Consider the following 11,580-nt stretch of genomic DNA (forward strand, 5'->3'; position numbering starts at 1 on the left):
ATTGTGTATATGTACCACATTTTCTTCATCCAGTCATCTGTTGATGGACACATAGATTACTTCCAAATCTTGGCTATTGGGAACAGTGCTACAACAAATAGTGGGAGTGCAGATACCTCTTCAATATACTGATTTCCTGTCTTTTGGGTATATATCCCAAAAGATATATACCCAAATATAGATTTAAAAAAAGATACTTTATTTTGAGTATATATCCAGTGGGATTGCTGGATCATATGGTAGCTCAATTTTTAGTTTTTGAGGAACCTCCAAACTGTTCTCTGTAGTAGTTGTACTAATTTACATTCCCACCAACAGTGTATGAGGGTTCCCTTTTCTCCACATCCTTACCAGCATTTGTTATTAACTGTCTTTTGACCTAGTTAATCATTGTAACTAGGGTGAGATGATACTTAAATGTAGTTTTGATTTGCATTTTGCTAGCTATCAGTGATATTGGGCACCTTTTCATATGCCTGTTTGCCATTTTTATGTCATCTTTTCAGAAATGTCTATTCAGATCTCTGGCCCATTTTGTTGTTGTTTGTTTTGTTTTGTTTTTTTGAGACGGAGTCTTGCTCTGTTGCCGGGCTGGGGTGCAGTGGCGAAATCTTGGCTTATTTCAACCTCTGCCTCCTGAGTTCAAGTGATTCTCCTGCCTCAGCCTCCCAAGTAGCTGGGGCTACAACAGGCACGTGCCACCACGCCCAGCTAATTTTTTTATTTTTAGTAGAGATGGGGTTTTACCATGTTGGTCAGGGTGGTCTCAATCTCTTGACCTCATGACCTGCCCTCCTCGGCCTCCCAAAGGGCTGGGATTATTGGCATGAGCCACTGTGCCCGGTCTGACCCATTTTTTGATCAGATGATTAGATTTTTTCCTATAGAGTTGTTAAAGCTCCTTATATATTCTGGGTTATTAATCCCTTGTCAGACGGCTAGTTTGCAGATATTTTCTCCCATTCTGTGGGTTGTCTCTTTGCTTTGTTGATTGTATCCTTTGCTGTGCAGAAGCTTTTTAACTTGATGTGATCCCATTTGTCCATTTTTGCTTTGGTTGATGTGCTTGTGGGGTATTTCTCAAGAAATTTTTGCCCAGACCAATGTCCTGGAGATTTTTTCAGTTTTTTCTCGTAGCAGTTTCATAGTTTGAGGTCTTAGATTTAAGTGTTTATTGTGATTTGATTTTTGTATACAGCAAGAGATAGGGTCTAATTTTATTCTTCTCCGGTTGGATATCCAGTTTTCCCAGCACCATTTTTGAAGAGACTGTCTTTTCCCCAGTGTATGTTCTTGACACCTTTGTTGAAAATGAATTCACTCTAGGTGTGTGGATTTGTTTCTGAGTTCTCTATTCTGTTCCATTGGTCTATGTGTCTGTTCTTACGCCAGTGCCGTGCAGTTTTGGTTACTATAGCTCTGTAGTATAATTTGAAGTAAAGTAATGTGATTCCTCTAGTTCTATTCTTTTTGCTTAGGATAGCTTTGGCTACTCTGAGTCTTTCGTGATTCCATATAAATTTTAGGGGGCCAGGCACGGTGGCTCACGCCTATAATCCCAGCACTTTGGGAGGCCGAGGTGGGTGGATCATGAGGTCAGGAGATCGAGACAATCTTGGCTAACATGGTGAAACCCTGTCTCTACTAAAAATACAAAATTTAGCCAGGTGTGGTGGCAGGCGCTTGTAGTCCCAGCTTCCCAGCTACTCAGGAGGCTGAGGCAGGAGAATGGCATAAACCCAGGAGGTGGAGCTTGCAGTGAGCTGAGATCGCGCCACTGCACTCCAGCCTGGGTGACAGGGTGTGACTTCGTCTCAAAATAAATAAATTAATTAAATTAAATAAATGTTTAGGATTGTTTTTATATTTCTGTGAAGATTGTCATTGGTGTTTTCATAGAGATTGCATTGAATCTGTAGATTGCTTTGGGTAGTATGGGAAAAATATTCCATGTTCATGGATTAGAAGAATTCATGAACAATGACAATCAATATTGTTACTGGTTCTTCTTATCCATGAACATGGAATCTGTTTTCCATTTTTTGGTGTCCTCTTTCATCAGTGTTTTATAGTTTTCATTATAGAGACCTTTCACTTCTTTGGTTAATACCTATTTAATTTTGTGTGTGACTATTTTAAATTGGATTTTTTAAAAATTTCCTTTTCACGTTGTTCTCTGTTGGCATATGAAAATACATTCTAATTTTGTATTTTAATGAAGTGCTTTGAATTTTTCACCATTTTTGCCTTAAAAGTAATTGTGCTTTTCTATTATTAATTTTTCCTAATTTAAATTTTATCAGTGGGCTTAACTCTGAAAGTATTGCTGACTAACTTTCATGTCGTTTTTAGTAAAAGCTTTGATTGATCAAGAAGTGAAGAATGGCATTCCTTCTAACAGAATTATTTTGGGAGGGTTTTCTCAGGTAAGATAAAATTTGAGTGGAATGTCAGTACCATCAGTATACTTACCTAGAAGTCTGTGCTGCATTAATCCTTTCTATGGAGTAGTCTTTTTTGATGTTATAGAATCTTGACTGATACACTTACCTTTAATGTTTAAGTTTGAATGTACTAGAACTAATTAATTTCTTCTTAAAATAACTATAATACACAAGTAATTAAATTTCTAAGTTAACACAGTGTATCCTTTATTTAATTAGAACTCTGAAAACACAAGGCATGAGTCCCCTCTCTAGGAGGAGACTACTGATAGGAACAGTAAAGTGGAAGACAAGAGAATTTCTTCCCTTTACCTTCACATATTACAGGTTTTAGGTATAAATATGTGGTGTTTATTTTTGGCATCTTCGTCTCTGTACTTTTTCCCTTGCTTTCTGTATTCCCTCCACAGACACAGCTTCCTTATACAGACCTTGCGGCTTGTAAGCTGTTTGCCATGGAACCAGTCCCCAGATGCTCTAACTTCTCATCTGTAAATCTTCCAAGTTAGCAACTTAGTGTTCGGATTACCTTAATTAGGGAAATGTCAGAATTCTGAAATTATTTAGAAGATAGAATCAATAGAAAGATTTGTTGATACAATATAGTGAAAAGGTGTTATTGATTTGGTGTTTGTTGAAATTCACAGATAATGTATATTGTAATACACATTGTGACATAAACACAGGGACAAAAATTAATGATCCAGGCCAGGCGCAGTGGCTCACGCCTGTAATCCCAGCACTTTGGGAGGCCAAGGTGGGCGGATCATTTGCAGTCAGGAGTTTGAGACCAGCCCAGCCAACACGGTGAAACCCGTCTCTACTAAAAATACAAAAATTAGCTGAGCATGGTGGGGCACACCCGTAATCCCAGCTACTCTGGAGGCTGAGGCAGGAAAATCACTTGAACCCAGGAGACAGAGGTTGCAGTGAGCCGAGATTGCACCACTGTACTTCAGCCTAGGCAACAGAGCTGAGACTCTGTCTCAAAAAAAATAATAATAATGATCCAGAATAACAAGTTCATGTGGGAGTCTGTATATTTGATATTCATTCATTACAGTATATAGAAAACAGCTCAATACCTCAAGCAAGGAGTAAGCTATGATGAGTCTATGGCATCTTATCAAGGAAACTAAGGAGGAAAATGAGGCAGGGCCTCAGGAAGTAGCTAGGAATTGAAAAGCAGTCGCGCCTTGCTCACCATCTCTCATCTCTTGTTTCTTTGCTTGTCTGCTTCGTTTACCTTTCCATAAACAGTTGGCCATCTTGGCTTTTGCAGCCTATAGCTTTTCCAGCTCTTGAATTTACATGTTATGGATGTAGCCACACAGAGAGTGACTGGTAGTCACCGAATCCCATTTCCGCAGTGCCAGGAGAAAGAACATCACTGCCTGGGATGTGAAAGGCTTTCGTGTACTCATGTGTTGCAGTAACCCATGGGCATGGTCAAAGTGATGGGGCTCCTGGATGGTGGCAGGAGTGCAGCTTCCAGAATGCAGGGTGTTGTGAGCTGAGTAGGCAGATATTCTGAAGGTGTCTGCTAAATAGTTCTTATTATCTTAAATTCTCATTTAGAAAGTAATACCAATTTGGCCGGGCGCGGTGGCTCAAGCCTGTAATCCCAGCACTTTGGGAGGCCGAGACGGGCGGATCACGAGGTCAGGAGATCGAGACCATCCTGGCTAACACGGTGAAACCCCGTCTCTACTAAAAAAAAAATACAAAAAACTAGCCGGGCGAGGTGGCGGGCGCCTGTAGTCCCAGCTACTCGGGAGGCTGAGGCAGGAGAATGGCGTAAACCCGGGAGGCGGAGCTTGCAGTGAGCTGAGATCCGGCCACTGCACTCCAGCCTGGGCGACAGAGCGAGACTCCGTCTCAAAAAAAAAAAAAAAGAAAGTAATACCAATTTAAGGGCCAGGCGCGGTGGCTCACACCTGTAATCCCAACACTTTGGGAGGCCAAGGCAGGCGGATCACCCAAGGTTGGGAGTTTGAGACCAGCCTGACCAACATGGAGAAACCCTGTCTCTACTAAAAATACAAAAGTAGCCGGGCGTGGTGGTGCATGCCTGTAATTCCAGCTATTCGGGAGGCTGAGGCAGGAGAATCACTTGAACGTGGGAGGCGGAGGTTGTGGTGAGCCAAGATCGCGCCATTGCTCTCCCGCCTGGGCAACAAAAGTGTTTGAAACTCCATCTCAAAAAAAAAAAAAAAAGAAAAGAAAAAAGTAAGTAATATCGATTTAAGACAAGATTGGATTTTATGCTTTAAACTCTGCAAAGGAGAAAATATAAATTCAGAATATTCCTAAGGCATGTTGTAAGTGCATCAGTTTCCCATAGTACAAACTATGTCTCGTCAGAAAGAAAGTCTGTATGTTCTCTGGTGTAGAGAACCAAGTCCTTTAGGACACGGTGGGGTGTGTTTGTATTTCCGCTATTTGCCTGATTTGATTTGACATCAGCCACTGAGTTTAATTTTTTTATGGATATCATTGGTAACAAGAAATTCCCTAAATTGCTGTGGGCAAGCGTGTGTGTTCCATTGACTTTCCCTGCTTGTCTTTTCAGGGAGGAGCTTTATCTTTATATACTGCCCTTACCACGCAGCAGAAACTAGCAGGTGTCACTGCACTCAGTTGCTGGCTTCCACTTCGGGCTTCCTTTCCACAGGTAACTTGGTTGATGCACTCAACATGAGATTACTGAGCTAAAGGTAGCTAGCAGATAATGTTGGAGATAAAGTCATCTTTTTTTTTTTTTTTTATTAATGAACTTTATTTTCTGGAGAAGTTTTAAATTCACAGCAAAACTGAGCAGAAAATACAGTTACTGTCTACCTCCTGTCCCCACACATGCACAGCCTTCCCACCATCAGCATCCCCGCCTCCACGGCCATGTATTTGCTGCAGTCAGTGACATTACACTGACACAACACCATCACTGAGTCCTCAGCACTCATCCTTTTTTTAAAAAGAATTTTCTTAGACTTTTGTGATGCTTTACTAAGCCTTATCTCTGTATGCTATACTGTCTTTATTGTGGAGTACATAGAATGGAATTAGAAAGATACCTTATTGTCACAAATCTTAAAAGGATTTGATACATTTTAGGATATTTATGAAAATGAGGACTCTTTTTAACACATAGAAATAATACTTATTTTTAGGCCAGGTGTGGTTTCTCACGCCTGTAATCCCAGCACTTTGGGAGGCTGAGGCAGGCGGATCGCCTCAGGTCAGGAGTTCGAGACCAGCCTGGCTAACATAGTAAAACCCCAATAGCTACTAAAAATACAAAAATTAGCTGGGCGTGGTGGTGCACCCCTGTAATCCCAGCTACTCGGGAGGCTGAGGCAGGAGAATCACCTGAACCCAGGAGGTGGAGATTGCAGTGAGCCACGATTGTGCTGCTTCACTCCAGCCTGGGTGACAGAGCAAGACCTGTCTTTAAAAAAAAAAAAAAAATAGATAGCTGAATAAAACAGTAACTCAAAGTACTAAAACAACCAACAAAAAAAAAAAGCTGAAAATATAAAGATAAATTAAAATATAATCTGCTTGGCCAGGCGCCGTGGCTCATGCCTATAATCCCAACACTTTGGGAGGCTGAGGCGGGTGGATCACAAGGTCAGGAGAGCGAGACCATCCTGGGTAACACAGTGAAACCCTGTCTCTACTAAAAAATACAAACAGATTAGCTGGGTGTGGTGGCATGTGCCTGTAATCCCAGCTACTCGGGAGGCTGAGGCAGGAGAATTGCTTGAACCTGAGAGGCGGAGGTTGCAGTGAGCTGAGATCACGCCACTGCACTCCAGCTTGGGGAACAGAGCAAGACTCCGTCTCAAAAAAAACTGAACAAAACAAAAAAGCATATATATAATCTGCTTCAAGGAACTCATTCATTGGAAAGATACCATAATATGAAGCAAGGTAATCATTACAGCCTATGGAAGTCAAATAAAGGGATGTTGTGAGTATATGTATGGAAGGAATTTTATTTTTTTGGCCAAATATAACTTCTAATATGTTACACATATGCATATTTGTGTACAATTTTAAATGCCTGGCATAGTGTCCTATACTTTTACAAAAATAATACTATTTCTTCTTTTGCTTTTTGCAGGGTCCTGTTGGTGGTGCTAATAGAGATATTTCTATTCTCCAGTGCCACGGGGATTGTGACCCTTTAGTTCCCCTGATGTTTGGTTCTCTTACGGTTGAAAAACTAAAAACATTGGTGAATCCAGCCAATGTGACCTTTAAAACCTATGAAGGTATGATGCACAGTTCGTGTCAACAGGTAGGTGTCTGGAAGCAGTGGTCAACGCCTTATTTGCAACTTTTTTCATGTGATATTTTCAAGGAAAGTAACATTTGAATGCTTGGGGATTTAAATGAGTTAATTCATATTGAGTCGTAAGTTAGCAGGTCATTAGATGAGAGTGTATTCAACTTAATTCAACAAGTATCTATTAATTGGCTATTATACACAACATTGTACGTAATTCAAAGATGAATAATAAACATTCCCTTTTGTTAAAATTTAAGGTAAATTAAAATTTAATAGAAAGACGCCTGTGTAACTGTATGGATAGCAGAATGTGATATACATTGTATTAGAAGCTTTAAAAAGTGGCCTTGGAAAATAACAAAAGGTGCCCTGAAAAACTGAGAAGAGATTAATTTTATCTTAGGAGGCACTGAGACCATGGTGAAACAGCTAGATTTTGAAAAATGGTGGAATTTGAATAGCAAATGTGCAGAGAAAGAACTATAGGACAGGAAAAGCAAGCCACTCAGTCTGACTGGAGTCTTAGGAAAAGCTGGGTGTCATAGGACAGAAGACATAGGGAACAGAGACTCTTTGTACTGAGAAGGGACTTACTCTCTAGGCAACAGGAAGCCATCAGTGTTTTTGGTTGAAGTGAGATGTGATCTGATATACATTCTAGAGACAGGTGATCCAGTAAGATTTAGAGATTCATTCTTTGGGGTGTAGTAACCAAGAAAGTATCAAAAGGGCCTGAGATTTCTAGCTCTGATGCCATCATAAAAAGTAGGTGCAAGGAACAGTTTTAGAGTAAAGGAAGGAGATAATACTGAGTTTAATGTATTGAGATCGATGTGCCCCCACAATATCAAAATAGGATGTTGGAAATACTTGTCTGAAGTTCAAGCCTGGAAATGGAGATTTGAAATAATTACTAATATAATTGATCGGTGAATAATTATCTTGAGAAAGCATCACAAGGAAAAAAGCTCAGGGACAGAACTTCAGGAGACACGTTAAAGTTTAGCCTAATGAGAAAAGGAGTTGGGTGTTGAGAGTATGGGAGGAGAGAATTTCAGAGTGGGAAGGAGATGTGTAATGTGTTCCAGAGAAGGATTAAGGAGAAATAGATTAGGAAGAAAGTATCCAATATTAAGCCACCTGTGACCTTGGATGTTTGGGTAGATAAAGCCAAAATGCAAAGGATTGTGTGAAGTGGATAGGGAAATGAGGAAGCAGAGGCAACATATATAGACCTTTTAAAAAAGTTATGGTAAAGAGGGAGAAGAGTAGGAAATCTGTTCTTCAGTGGGATCAGAGAAAGACGTATGAGTGGAGGTAGGGAGGAAGAAGATGCAGTAAAATGATAATTGATAGAGGCATTCTCAGAGGGATCATAGAATAGAATTAAGTCCTAAGATGTATAGTGCTTGCCTTAAAAGATAGAAGAGGACGGGCTGGGTGAGGTGGTGGGCACCTGTAGTCCCAACTACTCTGGAGGCTGAGGCGAGAGAATCATGTGATCTCAGGAGGTTGACGCTGCAGTGAACCATGTTGGCACCCTGCACTCCAGGCTGAGTGACAGAGTGAGACCCCCCCCCCCCAAAAAAAAGGGAGGAAGGATGGATGAATATAAACAGGAGATGGAGAGAGAGAAGAGAGTGCTTGGGAGCTCATATTAGATGTGCTTATCTTTTCAGTCAAGTAGGAGGTGCAGTCACTCAATAGAATGAAAGAGGCCGGAGACCTGGGTAGGTTTGGAGGCTTGAAAAGACCTAAAATAAAAATTGATTCCTAGTGAGACAGTCACACTGACAGTTTTACAACCACTCAGCCTGGTTAAATCATTTACTTTAGGGACGGAGAAAGAAGTGGTAATATGATTTATCCAGAAAGACAAGGGTGCCTGGGAACGTAGGGTGTTCCCCTACTGACATAGAGTATTACAGTGTTGAATCCAGAAAAGGGAGGGCAGGGGAAGTCCTGGAACCCTTAATTTGTGCAACAGGGACTGAAGGTCTCTAAAGCAGCTGTTTTCCTCATGGGCTTTGCATCACAAATACCCTGGAGTTTCATAAAAGCTCCCTAGATGAGTGTACAACGACTCTGGACTGAATGAGGAGGAGCAGAAAATGAGGAGAAGTAGGCTCACAGGAAACTCTTTGGGACTTCTGAGTATTGTGAAATAGAACACTTTCATACTGGGGCTCTTTTCCGAGTGACTAAATTACAAGGCCGAAGGTTAGCTGCATTGCTAATACTTGGCACTGTGAGGCTAAGTAAGGCCTTGAAATATAAGAGCTAATAGGCAGAAGTGAGTTTGAAGGAGGTGAAAAAACTGAACCAAGTGCAAGAGGCTAAGAGGAGAAAGTTTCTTCTGTGATAAATATTTGGTATATTAATGTTCATATCTTCCCAGGAACATCTTAGGTACATGCTCTCTATCAGATGGTTAGTTGTGTGTAATTCCTTATGAAAGACACAAAATAGTTAATGCTATGGATTTAGCGTGTAATTCAATTTAAAGAATGGTAGAAGCTCTGCTTTGTCACTCATACTTAGTTGTCAGTAATTGTACACTTACTGAGACTTTTCAGTATAGGTACCATCGCTTCTAAACTTCCCTGCCCGCGCCCCGCCAGTGTCTTTATTTTGTTCCAGTATAGGAAGATGCAGAACTAGATACTGGATGGGAGCTGTAATTTCATTGTACAAAAATCATGATAGGAAATGTTCTGAAATTTCTGTTGGAGTCTCATTTCTCTTTTATCTCTTATTTAATTGTAGTAGAACTGTGATTTCACCTTAACTATGCACACCATAGATTTGATTAGTGGCATTTTAGTGGGAATTTAATTTCTGACTTATGTAACTACCTACCTATTAAATTACTTTATTCCAAACAGGAAATGATGGATGTCAAGCAATTCATTGATAAACTCCTACCTCCAATTGATTGACGTCTCTAAGAGGCCTTGTGTAGAAGTACACCAGCATCATTGTAGTAGAGTATAAACCTTTTCCCATGCCCAGTCTTCAAATTTCTAATGTTTTGCAGTGTTAAAATGTTTTGCAAATACATGCCAATGACACAGATCAAATAATGTCTCCTCATGAGAAATTTATGATCTTTTAAGTTTCTATACATATGTTCTTATAAGAAGATCCAGAATCTACTATATTAAAATAGATGAAGCAGGTAGCTTCTTTTTTCTCAAATGTAATTCAGCAAAATAATACAGTACTGCCACCAGATTTTTTATTACATCATTTGAAAATTAGCAGTATGCTTAATGACAATTTGTTCAGGTAGAAATGAGCAGTTAAGGTATAAACAATTTATGCATGCTGTGACTTAGCCTATGGATTTATTCCAAAATTGCTTAGTCACCATGCAGTGTCTGTATTTTTATATATGTGTTCATATATACATAATGCTTGTAATGCATAGTAAGAATGAGGTGGTATTACATTATTCCTAATAATAGGGATAATGCTGTTCATTATCAAGAAAGAGTAAAATTGTTCTCTTCAATTAATGGCCCTTTTATTTTGGGACCAGGCTTTTATTTTCCCTGATATTATTTCTATTTAATACTCCTTTTTCTCAAGAAAAAAAAAAAGTTTGTTTTTTCTTTATTGTTCTTCATAGCAGACCAAGTATTGCCTCTCTGCCATAGACAGCTACTGTCAATATATGCTATAATTTGACCTTCTGGGTCACAGATATACAGTATTTAAAATCTATTTATGCTTTATAGAGAAACCAGACATTAAAACTTCATGCACTACTTATTTCAAATTACTGTACCTTATCCAAATTTACACCTAGCTATTAGGATCTTCAACCCAGGTAACGAATAATTCTATGGTTTTATTTTCCTGTAAACAACTGAAAGAGTAATTAGATCATATTCTAGTATGTTCTGAAATATCTTTAAGACTGATCTTAAAAACTAACTTCTAAGATGATTTCATCTCATGGCATACAGCTTACTTTGTACACATGTTTGAAACCAACTACTATAGAAGATGAGGAATCTATTGTAATTTTTTGCTTTATTTTCATCTGCCAGTGGACTTATTTGAAATTTTCACTTTAGTCAAATTATTTTTTGTATTAATTTTTCATGTAAACATAAAAATAGCAATCATTTTAAATTGTCAAAATTTCCAGATTACTGGTAAAAATTATTTGAAAACAAACTATGGGTAATAAAGGCTAGTCAGAACCCTATACATAAAATGTAGTTACCATACAGATTAATATGTAGCAAAAATGTATGCTTGATATTTCTGAACTGTGTTAATTTTTCTGCCGTATTCCACCTGACCAAAACAATATTAAGAATGCATCTTTATAAATGGGTGCTAATCGATAATGGAAATAATTTAGTAATGGACTATATGGGATGTTAACAATGAAGCCATATGTTTGTCTGGATTTTAAAATTTTAAACAATCATTTACTATGTCATTTTTCTTTACCTTGAAGAATATAAACTGTTATTTCAGTTCTACAAATCAGCAAGATATTATTTATGGCAAGAAATATTCCATTGAAATGTGCTGTAACATGGGAAAATGTAAATGTTTTTCATGGTTTCTATCAATGTGAAATAAAATGTAATTCTGACTTTTCTGTGACTTTGAGTATTTTAATATTTGGAATGTTAACATTTGGAATGAATGTCTATAATGAAAAGAAGGAAAATAACAATGTACTTAAAAGAATATATATTCAGAGAGAGAAATTTTGATGATGATGTGGTTGACTTAGAATGGAACCAGGCATAAAAAATAATCTCATGTTATTCAGTTTTAATTGGCTAAAAAAAAAATTTCCCAAATTTGGTTTTCAGT

General features: G+C 38.6%; 1 protein-coding gene across 2 annotated transcripts in view; it reads left to right on the plus strand.

Annotated features, from left to right (window-relative positions):
• Positions 1 to 11,357, plus strand: part of LYPLA1 (lysophospholipase 1) — a 43,439-nt gene extending 32,082 nt beyond the window's left edge. The window contains exons 6-9 of one of the 2 annotated variants that reach the window (XM_010388002.2): positions 2,353 to 2,426; positions 5,017 to 5,118; positions 6,571 to 6,747; positions 9,624 to 11,356. In XM_010388002.2, the coding sequence (XP_010386304.1) occupies positions 2,353 to 2,426; positions 5,017 to 5,118; positions 6,571 to 6,747; positions 9,624 to 9,677 (407 nt within the window). In that variant the 3' untranslated portion in view covers positions 9,678 to 11,356. Of the gene's footprint in view, positions 1 to 2,352; positions 2,427 to 5,016; positions 5,119 to 6,570; positions 6,748 to 9,623 lie in introns of both variants that reach the window. The other variant, XM_030937898.1, reaches the window with a different exon arrangement.
• The last annotated feature ends 223 nt before the right edge of the window (positions 11,358 to 11,580 follow it).

This window comes from Rhinopithecus roxellana, chromosome 9, assembly GCF_007565055.1.
Source record: "Rhinopithecus roxellana isolate Shanxi Qingling chromosome 9, ASM756505v1, whole genome shotgun sequence".
In the NCBI taxonomy this organism is placed as follows: Eukaryota; Metazoa; Chordata; class Mammalia; order Primates; family Cercopithecidae; genus Rhinopithecus; species Rhinopithecus roxellana.